At 43.3% G+C, this 17,173-nt stretch overlaps 1 protein-coding gene across 5 annotated transcripts in view; it reads left to right on the forward strand.

Moving 5' to 3' along the window:
• Positions 1–2,100: 2,100 nt before the first annotated feature.
• LOC105017011 (sodium channel protein type 8 subunit alpha) overlaps positions 2,101–17,173 on the forward strand; it is a 63,144-nt gene continuing 48,071 nt past the window's right edge. For 4 of the 5 annotated variants that reach the window (XM_029114081.2, XM_029114079.2, XM_029114078.2 and 1 more), the window contains exons 1-2: positions 2,101–2,190; positions 8,397–8,728. In XM_029114081.2, the coding sequence (XP_028969914.1) occupies positions 8,453–8,728 (276 nt within the window). In that variant the 5' untranslated portion in view covers positions 2,101–2,190; positions 8,397–8,452. Of the gene's footprint in view, positions 2,191–3,940; positions 4,318–8,396; positions 8,729–17,173 lie in introns of those variants that run through there. The other variant, XM_029114077.2, reaches the window with a different exon arrangement.

The following is a 17,173-nucleotide window of genomic DNA, read 5'->3' on the forward strand; positions in this document are numbered from 1 at the left end:
GTGGGTGAATAAATACAAGTAGGCTGCGCCCAGAGTCTTTAGGCAGAATTCAGGTAAACTGCGCAACCATGTAGGCAAGGACAGAGACAACCAAGTGGGCTGTGGACAGTGACAGTGACATTGGACTGAGTCAGCCAGGAGTTGTCAGGCAAGGTATTCCTAAGGCATGGTCCAAGGAATCAAAATTCAGCAGAGCAATTAGATGGAAGAGTCCTTGTATCAAAAATCAAAACTTAACATAGCATTAAGACTGACCATTGTCTCCCAGCGTAAGAACTGGGACTGAGACTACGAGTCAGTCTAGACACACTGTGGTTCTGTCCTGATGGTGGTTCTGTCCTGATGGTGGTTCTGTCCTGATGGTGGCGTAGTAGCAAGGAGGCATCCTCCCCCACACTTGGGCTAGATTGCAGTCCACACGACCAGATCTATCACCCTTATGCTGACCTGATGAACCTCTGGTCCTGGCTTCCAGAAGTGGTTTCCATGACCCAGAGTGCCAGGGAGGGTTCCAAACAAGGTCCGTGCCACCTCGAGTGGTGACTATATGAGGATTGGTGTGAGAGGCGCACGATCATTTCTTCTCAGTCTTCCCTTGCTGCGCAGAAACTTGACACGGGCAGATCCTTCTCAATAATCTACCTTGCCATGTTGGCTTTGGTGAAACTTCGATAGGTGCTATAGCCAAGGTGAGCGACAAAGCCAGATAACAGTGAAGCTTCTCCAGAAATTCGAAGGTGTTGCCTGAAAGCTCCACCACGGCAAGTGCCCTTTGACCCCCTGTTGATGGAAGGCGTTGTTTGTCTGCGTCCCGCAGGGACTTGACGGTTGACTAAAGAATTTTGTCTGGCTTGGTTGCCTGCCTTGGCCACCCTGTAGTGTTTGAGTGACCTCGAGGTGCTCTCAGTGCACCCTGCCTGTACCCAATTTAACCCTAACTATTCCAAGGTCATGTTATGCCCTAACACGGTATTAGTGCCCCAGGGTTATTATCACAATCTATTTGCTGGACCACAACAGAAATAACCTCGCATTATAAAGACTGTGATTCTGTCAATGGAGATGTTTACCGTTAGCATATAATGAATGACTTCCAGGGTAATGCGATACATTTGACAAATTTGGTTCAAATGAGGCAGACTTCCACGCAACGCATGCGGCTTGATACATTTTGTATGCACCCAGCATCAGATTTGCTCCTCTGGTAAGAATTGTGAAAGAGATACTATGTAGAAGGTAATGTTCAGACCTTTGCATGTCGTTATATAGCTGGGTGGGGTGCTTCAAGGCCCAGACTGAAGTTTGGCTTCACTAATAGATACACTTGGACGTGTTCCATAGAGACATCTCCTTGATCTCCCTCAGAGAACCTGGGTTACATACATAAGATTTTGATTTTGTGTGGGCGGAAACACCTAGTGAATAACACCTTGTTAATGAGACAGTTCAAATGAGAATAGCCTGATTCAATCAAGCTGACAGTAAAGCCACACTTAACCACTCAATTAACCACTCGTTACAAGAGGACGCACCGAGAGACTTCTAATAGTGAACTTCTACTAGTGAACTACAAGTTGGATGGGAAATGTATCATTTAAAATGTTTTTCCATAGAACACTTTTCAGGCAGGGTTCCTTGAGAAAAAGAATTTACTGGGAAAGATTCCACTAGTGTGGCATTTCAAGGAACCTTTAATTATAAGACATGGTATGTCTAGTCTTCATCTTCAATATAAGGACTCCAACTATCAGATTGGCTTCTTATTAGTGGAATAGCATACTTTTTACTCACATTACTGAGCATCATACATCCTTAATGGTGGCTTTTTAGACGCCATACTCAATTCTAATTTATGTTATATTTGCTGAGCTTGAGGTAAACCACTAAAACTCACCAGAAATAATTAAGTTCTTAATTATGCTAATATTTATTCTTTTAGTTCTGTAACTTTGTTTTATTTGAGGAATCATGTTGCTTGCTTTCCCCTGTGGTGCCTGGTCCGTTTTAAACCAAAAGCATTTACCGACACTCCCTAACAATTTGCTGAGAGTAATCAATTATGCAGGATACCCGCACGCACTGGGAAGGGAGATAGCAGAAACAATATGGCGACAGCCGCAGTTTCTCCCGAATATTTTGGACATCTGCAGTTCAGTGCCGGCTGTCTGGATTTCTGTTAATGCGTGAAAAGTAAGTAAATATTCTGTTGTCTTGTCCGGCTAGGTTTTGATGATGGATGGATCATGCTACTTCCCTGTCTTCAACATTGCATCCCCAATGCCGCAGAGCGGTCCCCCTCTCAGCATCTTTTATCCTCGCGTTTATGGATAGGGCTCCTTGCCAACGCTTGGGCAAACAGGGATGGAAACCTCAGTTACATGTAGGGATGACTGTCTTTAGCTGAAATAGATTAGCGTATACTGCGGAAACTGTTGCAGAATGACAGGTATATCTGGGTGTTGGCCTGGCTCTGAACAGAATGACATTTCAGTGTGTCAAAATGTAAAACATACGCATACAGTGGGATGGTGGAAGTGGGAGCACGTCAAACTTCAGTGCGTGTTTGCTATGACATCGACATACATGCCGCCATATAAAGTGCAGGTATGCGCTTCGAGTCAACTTCTATTATTAACACCCTAATACTCTATAGGATAATTGTGTTGTAGTTTTACTTCATGCCCACCACCCAACTTCTTCATACCTCCCCTTGCAACTCATTTTGAGGCGGTATTGCGTGAGATAGGTAGGCTATGCCTTAGTTTAATGAGGACCGCGGCGCCCGATCCTTATTTCTTTACACACCCCCCTCCCCAAATAGAGTTATGTCCGTTACGGTGTTATAACACGGAAATGTGTTGGGTGCCGTATCGCTTACATAGGCAGCTTTTTCGGGTGTGGTAGCCTAATACGGTAGTCAGTGGTATTTAGGCAGAATACAAATAACTTAATCAAAACAGTCTATAACATTAACCTATACCCATTAATTCTGGTGATGGGCTGAGGTTGTTGTGGCGTAAGCCAGTTAAATTACATTAATGAAATTACATATACTTTCCATCAGCCATGCATATTTTCAAAAGGACTTGTGCCTCATAGAAGCCTACTCAAAAGCATCCTCTAGGCTACTGCAGTATTTTAGTAAAGGCTTTGGCCCACACACAGGGGGCAAGGCGCGCGCGTGTGTAAACAGTGCATGCATGGCCTATAATGCAAAGTCATACTGATAAACGAAGAAAAGTTATTACCGGTTTATAACATATAGGCCAAGAAAGTGTGCATTTTCGTTTGCTTGACTGTTTTGCAGGTGATATAAGATATAGTAGGTAATAGCCAGTAATTACAACTTATTTCCTCGTGTAGGTCTATTGTAATAAATGTTTGTCCTGACATGGAGCAACATGAGCAGTTTTCTGAATGACCTCCATCGTTGGCTGGTGTTTAACTATATGCTAACCATTTGCCCATATGCTAACCCGTTCATTCATAGACTAGTGCCACAACACTGAATACACAATAGACATATTCTTTAAAAGTCAATAGGATTGACATTACGTCTAGACTAGGTTACTATATCTTATTTGTGTATGTTTTATACCGTGACTTATTGTCGTCCATACTGCTAGAATTCAAAACCAATCCAGTCGAGGGTAATTAAGATATAGCAATTTGCTGTTTTATTTAATTATGTGTGCCAATGGCATTTTGCAACGCAATGACAAAGGCACTTTCTATAGGCCCTAATGTGTAGGCCTAAAGACAGGATATGTTTTTCTGCTGCTACCCTCCGTCGGCCCGTGCGGACTACTCTATCCAGTTGCGTTTCTCTCCTCAATCGATCTTCTCTCCTCCGCCCCTCCTCTTCAAGTCTGTCGCCACGATGTCCGATGCTCTCAGTTACATTGTCCTTAGCCCCTCACTCAATCATGAACTGAAACAGTTGTGATAAATAGTTCAGTTTACAGGCCCAAGCTACTCTGCTGGACGAGTTTTGCGTTTGGATGTCTCTTTTGGCATAGAGGACACACGCGTAGAGGACTATTGCGAGCGCTACCTTTGAGGCTGCATCAGTGGTGCTGAAACGGACAGCGACAGGCAGCGCGATCGAATGAGACGGTGCTGCGGCTTCTAGAAGCAACTGGAGTTTTCTATCATCGCGGTTCAATTTCATACGATTAACAATCCTACTCACAATGGACTAATCATTAGTCTGTCGGTAGCTACATCTAAAATAATTATGTTATTGGTAAATACGCATTCTTATAGATTTCGAATGTCCGGGACTACACCATTTACTCTTTTCGATTGAGTAGACACGTAAGTACCGGTAAGACTATTTAATTTAGAATTAAATGTTGTGTCTAACAAGGTCCCGTCGCTCTTGGAATGTCGTTGGCTATTTTATTGACTTGGTTCACCTGTAGCCGGAACGAGGAATGAATGAATAGCCTAGCCTAGTCTTAGTATCCACATTACCTACAAAAGCCGGGACATCTCTATGCCATCATTGTTGGCATATGAGGTCCGCATACGTCCTGTGATCCTTCGGTGTTTGTGAATCACCTTGAACGTATTGGCTAAATTGATCTAGCATTTGTGAAAGGAGACTTGGAGGTTGCACCCGGTTCGGGTTACTTAAAACGCTGAATTAGTACTGGTAATTTCCTGGTGGTACAACTTCTGTCAGCGTTTTAGGGAATCGGCTCTTTTACGATTTTGTACGTGTTTGTTTGTCCTCACTCCATTCATATTCACACGTTGATTCAAACTGATCATATCTGTGCTGCACGCGAATTTGGCCTCGAAATGTTCACCATATCAATAATCGATTTTATGAACCGAGTGGCAGCAATGATAATCATGTACATCAGGCAGTTCGCCTCTAAAACTTTCAGCTGAATGCAAATTATGGATTTTTTTTTGAATATCTCCAAAATATTCATATTTATAGAAACAATTGATTCTGTTTGTATGCATTAACCAATATCACTTAATTCAGCTTCGTAATATACCTGAGCCAGGTATGGAATGGCATGTTATGAATGAAAAAACAACAACTTGGCATCCACTCATGGAAACCTTGATTTTGGAACGAACCAAGGGACAAACTTCTGAACCCCAATATAACATTTTCAAGGCTCTTTCTAGGTGTGTAGTTGTGTGAACACAATGACCCATGATTTATTAATTAATTATACACATTTTTGCTTCTTCCAAGAAGTACTATCTTCACAGTGATCTAAATGAAATCTGTGTGGTACTATAAATTACATTTTCCTAAGCCATTAAAAAGGTTTTCCTAACCATTAAAAAAGGTTTTATATGGCACCAGAACAGCTATCCCCTATGGTTACTAGCCTTTTTCAGACTATGTAGACGCCCTTTTAATGGTTCTTTTTAGTAATTTTATGGAGAATGGTCCTATGAATAACATTTCTTAGTCTAAAAGTCTCTTTGTAAATCATGTTGAGGAATCATACCGTTTTACTGGCTGTTCATGAACCGAGAGGCATCAACTGTTTTTTATTCACACAAAACCAACTGTGACACTTTCACAAGACACCGTCATAGAGTCATGTGCAATACATAACTGCATTGCATCACACCACAAATTCTATAAACTGGAATGAGCTTCATAATTGCATGAAAAGATCTGTGAGCAAACCAGGCTTTTGAATATAATATTAGTCACTTTCCCTCTGTTTTAATTATCCCAATAAGAGCTAAGAACCGTTTTGTGGTCATTGAAGAGCACAGTGTTCTTTTATTCATTAGGGTTCCACATAGACCCGTAATTTTTTCTACAGACCCTGTGAGGAATCGTTATTTTTGTGTGTATATCAGATCAGATAAAATATGTTTTTCCATCTATCTATCTATCTATCTATATATATATATATATATATATATATATATATATATATATATATATATATATATATATATATGCTGTATATATGCTGTAAATATCCTACAGGTGTACTGAAATATATTAGAACCCCTTGCATATATGTATATATATATATATATATATATACAGTATCTCACAAAAGTGAGTACACCCCTTACATCTTTGTAAATATTTGAGTAAATCTTTTCATGTGACAACACTGAAGAAATTACTCTTTGCTACAATGTAAAGTAGTGAGTGTACAGCTAGTATAAAAGTGTAAATTTGCTGTCCCCTCAAAATAACTAAACACACAGCCATTAATGTCTAAACGGCTGGCAACAAAAGTGAGTACACCCCTAAGTGAAGTGTTACAAGGTCTCAGGTGTGAATTGGGAGCAGGTGTGTTCAATTTGGTGTCATCGCTCTCCCACTCCCTCATACTGGTCACTGGAAGTTCAACATGGCACCTCATGGCAAAGAACTCTCTGAGGATCTGAAAAAAAGAATTGTTGGTTTACATAAAGAGGGCCTAGGCTATAAGAAGATTGCCAATGCCCTGAAACTGAACTGCAGCATGGTGACCAAGACCATACAGCAGTTTAACAGAAATGGTTCCACTCAGAACAGGCCTCGCCATGGTCGACCAAAGAAGTTGAGTGCACATGCTCAGCGTCATATCCTGAGGTTGTCTTTGGGAAATAGATGTGAGTGCTGCCAGCACTGCTGCAGAGGTTGAAGGGGTGGGGGGTCAGCCTGTCAGTGCTCAGAGCATACTCTGCACACTGCATCAAATTGGTCTGCATGGCTGTCTTCTCAGAAGGAAGCCTCTTCTTAAGATGATGCACAAGAAAGCCCACAAACAGTTTGCTGAAGACAAGCAGACTAAGGACATGGATTATTCGGTTCAGATGGTGTCAAGCGTGTGTGGCGGCAACTGGGTGAGGAGTACAAAGACAAGTGTGTCTTGCCTACAGTCAAGCATGGTGGTGGGAGTGTCATACTCTGGGGCTGCATGAGTGCTGCCGGCACTGGGGAGCTACAGTTCATTGAGGGAACCATGAATGCCAACATGTACTGTGACATACTGAAGCAGAGCATGATCCCCTCCCTTCGGAGACTGGGCCGCAGGGCAGTATTCCAACATGATAACGACCCCAAACACACCTCCAAGACAACCACTGTCTTGCTAAAGAAGCTGAGGGTAAAGATGATGGACTGGCCAAGCATGTCTCCAAACCTAAACTCTATTGAGCATCTGTGGGGCATCCTCAAACGGAAGGTGGAGGAGCGCAAGGTCTCTAACATCCACCAGCTCTGTGATGTCGTCATGGAGGAGTGGAAGAGGACTCCAGGGGCAATCTGTGAAGCTCTGGTGAACTCCATGCCCAAGAGGGTTAAGGCAGTGCTGGAAAATAATGGTGGCCACACAAAATATTGACACTTTGGGCCCAATTTGGACATTTTCACTTAGGGGTGTACTCAATTCTGTTGCCAGCAGTTTAGACATTAATGGCTGTGTGTTGTGTTATTTTGAGGGGAAAGCAAATGTACACTGTTATACAAGCTGTACATTCACTACTTTACATTGTAGCAAAGTGTCATTTCTTCAGTGTTGGCACATGAAAAGATATACTCATATATTTACAAAAATGTCAGGGGTGTACTCACTTTTGAGAGATACTATATATATATATATATATATATATATATATATATATATATATATATATATATATATATATATAAATATATAAACTTTACACAAAGTCCCCAAATTCCTTGCTTGGGATAATGCCAAAAAAGTCACTTAATACTGCTACTTCCCTCCAGAAACAGGACAGGTCACCTGGGACAAGGGAAGAACCCATGCAACACACAGTCACAGGGACACAGAGGACTGAAGGTGGCCATTCATTGTTCTCCCTGTAGGGTCAGCAAGGTCATCAGCATGCCAGTGTCAGCGCCACCATGAATGAATAAAGCAGATTGGAGTCACAGCTCTCTGTGAGCTCTGCAAAGGCAGCCCTGATTTATGTGGCCTTTATCGTTTTGAGAGAGAAGGGAGAGAGTGTCTAGCTCAGGTTCCGAATGATTGCACATCCTCTAGTCTGGATGGCTTGCTTTGTTGGATCCCTCTCTGACAGAGGTCGAAAATTCCACCAAGTCTCAAAGACACACAGACATACCAACAGTCACACAGTGAGACAAAGAGAACATAACCCAGCAATTAGTCCTGTTTAAAATTGGCATGAGGAATTATAAAAATGTCAAACATTGAATTAACCTTTTATTATTTCTACCTTATTAATTTCAAACTAATAAAGGAAACCTTTTTGAGATGTTAGTTTTGATCCTTTTGATTGTATTCTATGTAATGTGTCCGGCACGATTATTATCAATGTTTCAATTTGGAAACACTCAATCTCCCTTGCATATATCTCCTTTCTCTGACCCCTCCACACACACACAACCCTACTTTGGTCTCTTTCTTTCCATATCTCAGAGCCGGATGTCCTGGATGAAACACAAATAAAGTGGAACTAGCTGTAGGATGAAAACATGGCCGCGGCTGGTCTTCCACCCCCAGGACCTGACAGCTTCAGGGAGTTCACCCGCGAATCGCTCCTTGCCATCGAGGAGCGCCAGTTCCAGCTTAAGATCAAAAAGCCCAAGCCCAAGACTGACAGCAGTCACCGTGATGATGACGAGGATGAACTCCAGCCCAACGGAGATCTGGAGGCAGGGAAGTCCCTCCCCTTCATTTACGGGGACATCCCCAACGGGCTGGTGGCCGTTCCATTGGAGGACTTGGACCCCTATTATATGAATGAGAAAGTGAGTTCCTGCACCACTCGATCCCACTCAGGGCTGGGCATAACAAACTCATCTACATCCCGAGGGTGGGGTTAGTACTGTCACCATACTCAGATCATTTGGATCGTGCTACATACTGCTTAAAGCCGAGCCCTTACGTGTCTCTAAGAAACCTGATTCAGAAGGGGAAAGGTCCACTCACGGTAGACTAGGTAGAGTTTTGCCTTGCACTTTGTTGATCTAGGCTTGAGGAATACGACACAGAGTCCACAGCAAAGATGACCTTGAGGTGTAGTATTGCTCTTGGAATAGCTTGACCACTGTAAGAGGCGACAGTCAGTGCTTATTAAGGTTCACGTTGATCTTCGTAGATACGTTATGCATGCTCTGGCTTGCACAGTTACCTGGAAGATGCAGCTGGATCCGACAACTCTGCAGTGAAGGTCTGGAGCTCTGGACTGCAGGGCTCTTTGGTAATGCTTATGTAGTCTTATGTGTTGATTGATGCTGTGTTGATGCACTTACTGTAAATGTGCTGGTGGATGCTGGCAGCAGAGACGGGACGAATGGGTCTCAGGATATGTCCTATCAGTGCTCCTGCTCATTTAATTTGCAGTGAGGAAAATCGCTTGCTGAAATCATGTGTTCTGCCGAAGCAGATGATCTGCACGTGTGTGTGTGCGTGTGTGTGTGTGTGTCAAGGTTTCTGTGTTGTGGAATGTGTGGTTTTGTGTCTGGGTTTTTAGTTGAGAAGAATATGGGTGTGTCTGGGTTTTTGTTTAGGTGAACTTATGTTTCTGTCTGGGTTTTTGTGTAGGTTAATGTGTGTGTGTGTCTTGGATTTTGTTTAGGTAATTGTGTCTGTGTGTGAATGCCTGGATTTTTGTTCATTTGAATGTGTGTGCGTGTGTATGGGTGATTTTGTGTGTGTGTCTGGGTTTTTGTAGGCATGAATGTGTGTGTGTGTGGGCGTGATTTAACATAATTTCGTGAACTAATGCGCTCACTTTGCTTTTTTTCTAGCACTGACTCTGCTGGTAGCTACTTCATTGTGTAAAATGTACTTACTGTTAGTGAGTTGGGAAGCTGTTCCACACAGCTATCTTAAGATAAATGCACTAACTGTAAGTTGCTCTAGATAACAGCATCTACTAAATTAGTAAAATGTCAATTGTACTTGTAGGTTTGGCATATGTGTTTCCCTCAATTTCCTGCAGATGGTAAGCCTAGCACATCCTTATAGTAATTGATTATAATAAAATTGCAGTCTTTAAATTTGTTTATATTTACCAAAGTGTCCAGCTAAATTCATAAATCCTTTGTCTTTTTCTGAGGTCCTAAAATTACCAGGAGCGAAGAATAGGATTTTTGTGTCATGTACAGCAGTGTTCAGAGTGTAGGCTAGTGGATCTCACAGTCTGGCTAACCTATCAGATGAATGGTTCTCAAACATCTCCCTGGAACTGCTCGAACTTTCACAATATGTTGCAGAACTGTCCTTGCTCATCTGATTCACCTAATCAAGGGTGTGGTAATTTGTTGAGGCAGTTCACTCAAATGTGCTTGCTCTGGAATTATTAAAATATATGTGGAATGGTTGGTGATCCCTGAGGAGAAGTTTTTAGAAACCTGCATTAGATCATCATGAAAGAGAAGGTCTGTCTGACACTAAACAAGTTGTAAGTCCTGCGCTATGTACTGCAGTATCTGGGACATTGGAGGGACACTTTTCCTATATAGCTAAAGCTATTTTCTTCTGCAGAATAATTACTAGCAAATCTACTACTAGCAATCTTTTACTAGCAAATTACTAGCAATCTCTTACAGATTCAAACCAGAAAACTCCCAGTTCAAAATATCACAACCCCATGATATCATGATTCAGTCTAGTTATTATATGCAGTGAAATTAGAAAATCTACTGACCCCTTTATTTAGACAAGCATTCAGAGTCTTCATTCATAACTTTTTTTAAAACATCCTAGGCTGCAATCACAGTTCTGAGTGTTCTTGGATGTGCTTCAACCAGCTTTGCACACCTGGATTTGGTTTCTCCCATTTCTCCCATTTGTATCCTCTCAAGATCTGTCAGATTGGATGGGAAGCAATTCAGTGAACTGCAATCTTTAGGTCTCCCCACAAATATTCAGTGGTGTTCAAGTTCTGGCTTTGGCTGGGCCACTCAAGGACATTCACAGACCTGTTCTGATATTTGCCCCTTATCTGAGGTTCTATGTGCTCTAGTTCAGGTTTTCTTCAAGGACTTCTCTGTATTTTGCTGTTTTCATTCATCCCTCAATCCTGACCTATCTACCAGTCCTGTGACTAAGCATTCATACCCATCGCGTGAGGCTCCCACCACCAAGCTTCACACCAGGGATGGTACTAGCCAGGTGATGAACAGTAATTAGACTTACCACTTGGCATTCAAACCTAATAGTTTGATTTTGGTTTCACCAGAACAGAAGGATTTTTCCTCTAAGAGTCCTTCAGGGGGCAGGTCACATGCCTTTTACTCAGGAGTGGCTTCTGTCTAGCCACTTTACCATTAAGGCCTGATTGATGGAGTGCTGCAGAGATGGTTGTCCTTCTGCCAGGTTCTCCCATCTCTGCAGAGAAACTCTGAAGCTCTAAGAGAGTGGCCATTGGGTTCTTGGTCACCTTCCTGACCGAGATCTGCATGTGAGCTCTATTTGGAGTTTCATTTGCAAAGTTCTGAATACTTATGTACATGAGATAAGCTGATGGAAAAGCATATATATTTAATCAATTTCAATGTTGTACATACAACAAAATGTAGAGAACGTGGAGGGGTCTGAATATTTTGTTTCCAAAGGCACTCTAGATCCTACTTAGTAAGTATACAGTGCACATAAAAACTATTGTTTAGCGTAAGTCAAAGAGCTGCTTTCCCTGCTAACCCAGGACACAACAGTGATTCCCCTTTCTGTTTGAGCCCTGGGCCATCTCCTTTTCACCTCCACCACCCAGCGTAACCCTAGCCAGAATCTGTCCTTACAAGGCAGGTGATGAGAGGACAAACCAGCTACTAGCTGCACCTTGAGTGTGGTAGAGGTGAGAAGCTGCCTGTTTCCTGGGTGAGGCCGCGGAGCGGAGGGGAAGCGGAAGACCAGGGTTGGGTTCAATTGAAGACAACAGATATTTGTATTTAGTACTTGAAATAATGTTTTACATTAGTTTTATACCATTTGTCATGTAAAACGTTAATGCATGTCACAAATACCTTCCTGAATTCAGCGACTTCAAAATGACAGGTTGGGCTGGATTGGAGGCGGGGCCAAACTTTATTAGACTGTGTAGGGTCGGGCTGGACTGGAGGCAGGGAAAAACTTTACTAGGCTGTGTAGGGTCGGGCTAGACTGGAGGCAGGGCAAAACTTTACTAGGCTGTGTAGAGTCGGGCTGGACTGGAGGCAGGGCCAAACTTTACTAGGCTGTGTAGGGTTGGGCTAGACTGGAGGCAGGGCAAAACTTTACTAGGCTGTGTAGGGTCGGGCTGGACTGGAGGCAGGGCCAAACTTTATTAGACTGTGTAGGGTCGGGCTGGACTGGAGGCAGGGCCAAACTTTACTAGGCTGTGTAGGGTCGGGCTAGACTGGAGGCAGGGCAAAACTTTACTAGGCTGTGTAGGGTTAGACTAGAAGTTCATCTGTCACCCCCCCCCTCCCCTTTGCCCGAGCCTCTCTTATGCTTGTCTTGGTGGAGCAATGGAGATAGTAGACTCTTCCTCAGGGGTACCGTGGGGTCCTTCACACACTTGTCTGGAGCAAAGTCTGTCTCAGTCAATTCGCTACATCCCTGTGTACGTGCGTGTGAATGAATGAGTGTGTCTGTGCTTGCGTGTATAATGTAACGCCTCTCACTTTGTTCTGCCAAGGTCTATTACCTTTGATTCAAGCGTGTGTGTGTGTATGTGTGAGCCTCCTACTCGGCCACCGCACTGTGCTGCCTTGTCCCTCCTCCTCTCTCCCATCCACACCTTCTCCTTTTATCACCTATGAGAGCCCCCACATGAATATTCATGTGTCGCCTCAATAGCGCATCCTCCCTGTCATCTGTGTCCACCTCTTCTCTCTCGCTGCCTCCTCTCTTCAGGTTCCTCATCCCACTCCCCTTACTCCACCATCAATCTCCCCCCCCCCCCCCCCCCACATCCAAGTGTGTTAGCTGGTTGGCCGTTCCTGTTTGGTATTTGTGCGTCTGTGCACATGTGTGGCTGTCAGCTGCAGTGTAATCTGATGACAGTCGTCATGCTGCGTGTACGTGGAAGGGGGTGGTGGGGGTGGGATTGGAGGGGGCAGTGGGGGCTGGCCCAGGCAGGGAGAAGTGCAGGCGTTGCAGTTCCTGTTCTCTCCTGGCTCTGATGGAGGAGAGGAATGCATGGACATCTAAAATGTCTGGAGTGATTAGGGCTCAGGACTCACACAGGAAGAAAGTATGTGTGTTACTGTTTGTGTGTGTGTGTGTGTGTGTGCATATGTGTAAGCTTACGCGTGCATTTATGTGTTAGTGTGACAGTGCGTGTGTGTGACAGTGTGTGCAGGAGATGAGGTTCATTTGAAGTTGTGCAGCGTAGGTAGGTACCTCAGTGTATGTGGGTCAGACATGTCCTGCCTGGAAGCTACCGAGAATTGTTTAACTTGATGATACAGCATTATTTGTTGTTCTGTACAGCATACATAGCCTATAGCAATGGTTGTGGCGTTTGCGAAATCATAAAAACATAAATAATACCTTTCCACCTATTTCTTATGTATATACCTTTCTATGTTATACTGACTGATAGAATTGTCTCAATTTGACCTCAAGGATATTTAATGTAAAACAATTCAGTGCTATTGATAGCCCTTAAGTTTTTTACTTTGACTTATTGGGGAAAAGGAAAAGGTTGGGGACCTCCGAATTCTGTAGCTTTAGCCATATCCGTTCAGCAGGGTTGTGCTCCATACAACCAAGCCTTTGTCGGCCATGACATGGCATGACAGCCAACAGTATACCAATGCCATGAGGTCTGGTACAATGACCAAGTGAATGAAGGAGCTCATCTTAAGAATACAATTGATCTAGTCACAATTGCATATAACTGGGGTACATGTTGGAAGTGCAATTTGGAACAAAATACGGTTCTTGAGAACTATTTCATAGGGAAACTATTTTAGCGTCTTTGACAAACCAGAAATAAGTTGGTTCTTTGATGAGCCATACACAACATATCTATAAAGAGTCAGTCACCCAGGACCTGTCTTTCCACATTGGTTTAATAAAACCCACAAATGTATTGTTTTATCTAGCAGTAGTTCTTCCTCTTTGGATGTATTGGCTGGATATCTGTAAAAGCACTTTCTGACCTGCTGATATAAAGGGCTTTATAAAATACTTTTTATTGATTGATTGTTTGATGGTTTATTGACAGCACAGGCAGCACCATTAAGACCATCTCCATTTTTCTAAGTTGGCAGACTGAAAGGATGCATACTGCCACCTGCAGTGTGTTGTTGGAACAGGTAAATAATGAACCAGATGGGAACCTTCTTTAAGTCATAGGAAGTCCTACCTAGTTGACGACTTCATGAGGACAAATGGTGTAACCAGCCCGCTTGTGGCAGGCTATCGCAGTCCCTAAATGAACCAGTTTCAGACTGATTGAGGATCGGACTGACTGAGTGGTAGACTGACCAAGTAGCACAGTGACTGACTGCTCATTTACATTGGCTGCATGCTGATCCCCACAGAGACAATGTCCAGAATATGTCTTTGATACCCTGGTGTCATTAACTACAGCTCGGTCCCATGCACATGACTTAATGTGCTTTAAACAGGCTACATTTGTGAATAGGGAGTTATGACATAATGCCCTCTCGTCTTTCCCCTCTCTCTCTATCTCTCTCTCTCTCTCTTTGTAGTAAATTAGAGTAAGGGCCAGGCTTTAGTGCTCTGTCTGAGTCCTTAGTGTCTGATGACACAGCATCCTCCTCTACTGTGGGGGGTGGGGGGGTGGGGGGGGGGCGAACCATACCGCTCAGGACATCTAGATGGAGACGATGCTCCGTGGAGTTTGACCGCCTATGTATTTCTACATGTGTTTTCTGGGGAGGGAGGGAAAGAGGAAGCCAGGGGATAATGATGTGTTAGCATAATAGAGCGTGTGGTTGTGTAAATGTTGGCTGGAAGGTTGCGTTTACAGTTTACTTTGGAGACCATAATGTGACTGCCAGTTCTGGATGGCTTGACACGTATATGTTTCTGTTTGCGAAGGTCAATCATGTGTTAATGAGTATCATTCAGAAAAAAGTCATGAATAAGGTTTGGTTTGAGGTGCAGTATTTTGTCCTCCTCCCAGCAATGATACTATAATGTATCCTATAGGGATACACCCACCAGCTGTGATATTATAATGTATCCTATAGGGATACACCCACCAGCTGTGATATTATAATGTATCCTATAGGGATACTCCTCCCAGCTGTGATATTATAATGTATCCTATAGGGATACTCGTCCCAGCTGTGATATTATAATGTATCCTATAGGGATACTCCTCACAGCTGTGATATTATAATGTATCCTATAGGGATACTCCTCCCAGCAATGATACTATAATGTATCCTATAGGGATACTCCCCACTCTCTCGATGACCTACTCTTCATTGCTTCCCCTGCTTAGCCCTCTGTCATCTCCTCCTTTTTCACTCTTTCTCTGCTGCATGCTGCCTAGCCCTCCCTCCCTCCCTCTCTCCCTCCCTCTCCCTCCCTCCCTCCCTCCCTCCCTCCCTCCCTCCCTCCCTCCCTCCCTCCCTCCCTCCCTCCCTCCCTCCCTCCCTCCCTCCCTCCCTCCCTCCCTCTCTCCTTGTGTCTGCCCATCCATCTCTGCTTTGGCTCTATCCCCTCTGCAGCTCTCAGGGTTTTCTTCTGCATTCCTCCTTCTCCCCCAACACCCCCTCATTCCCCTCCCTCCCCCCTCTCCCTTGCTTTCTCCTTAACTGCATGTTCTCCATTACTCCCCTCTCTTTGTTTCTTTCTCTCCTTCTTTTACTTCCACTATGGCCTCTCTTGCTGCTGTCCCTGTATCCCTGCATGCCCCCTCCACATCCCTCCTTCACCGCTCCACTGCATGTCTCCCCCTCCCTCAGTTCTCTCTCTCTCTCTCCCTCTCTCTCTTTGGTCGTCTCTGCAGCTGCATCCTGCCTTCTCTGTCTGCATACAGTGTATATATTTCTCTTCAACGCTTCTATTGTGGATGTTGAAACTTGCAGTAGCTTTGCAGCAAATCAGTCATGAGACCTTCAGATTGGGTTGTTTGTGTGTGTGTGTGTGTGTGTGTGTGTGTGTGTGTGTGTAAGTGTGTGTGGTATGTAAGTGTGTGTGTACAAGTTCAGTGTGACTACATCCTTACGTAGGTGCTGTGTACAGGAACAGGGCCACTCTGGGTGATTGGGTTTGTTGGTGCATGTGAAGTCCCAGGTCCCATGGCATCTCCAGGACCATATGGTCTACATGCACAGGCCCCAATCAATATGCCTGGAATTAAAACCTGGTCTGCTCTCTTACTCTTTATCCATGGGCATGCTGGGAGAGAATAGTGACTGGCTGTTTTGGTTGTGTCAAATCACAGCAGTGTCTGGTAATACGTAGTATATGACTAGAATAGCCTTTATACATTCATGATCCTACAATACGTGATTACATAAGTCATGATTACTATTAGAATGAAGTCCATTCTTGGCAGTGTCCAGGGAACCTGTAGTGAAACGTGTTAACTGGAATCACTGGAATCAAGGCTATATAGCATAAAATATGGTTACTAAATAACCCTTACTAAGTACTGTAGTCAACCATTATTTTACAGTGTGTAGGGCTACAGTTTAGTCTCATGGGAAAGAGTGCAGGAGAGTTAGATAAAACAACACATAGCATCCCTGTAAACAAGAGTTGTCTTAAAGACATTCAGTGACATTTGCATTAGAACCATTAAAGGAATCCGACAAGAAGTTATCTGGGGGACATTCTGTGATGTTAAAGGGAACATTCCCTGGATATTTTGTCAGGGTCCCTTAGAGGTTTTGTCATGTGATGAGCCCATGTGGCCAAAGGCATTCTAAATACAGGTTAAAAAAAATTAGTGATATGTGGTTTAAAAAGAAGTGTAAAAACTGTAAATCGTTATGATTGAAATTGACACGATCACTTGGTAGTAACTTTGTAATGCCACTCCCAACTTCTTGTTTTGGAGTATGGTGATCTCCACTGCACCACAAAGTCTTTAGAATGACAGATAATTCCTACAAATGTACAGTACATTGTCTCTGTATTATATAGGTGTGCCAACTGCACTGACTATTTACTAAATAATTTAATGTATTTATTTCTGCAATTTGAGTTTGGTTTTATAGTATAGTTGGTTAGTTTATGGTCATATCATTCTGTTTTAATGTTACTACTGAATTACT

This window comes from Esox lucius, chromosome 17 (genome assembly GCF_011004845.1).
Source record: "Esox lucius isolate fEsoLuc1 chromosome 17, fEsoLuc1.pri, whole genome shotgun sequence".
Classification (NCBI taxonomy): domain Eukaryota; kingdom Metazoa; phylum Chordata; class Actinopteri; order Esociformes; family Esocidae; genus Esox; species Esox lucius.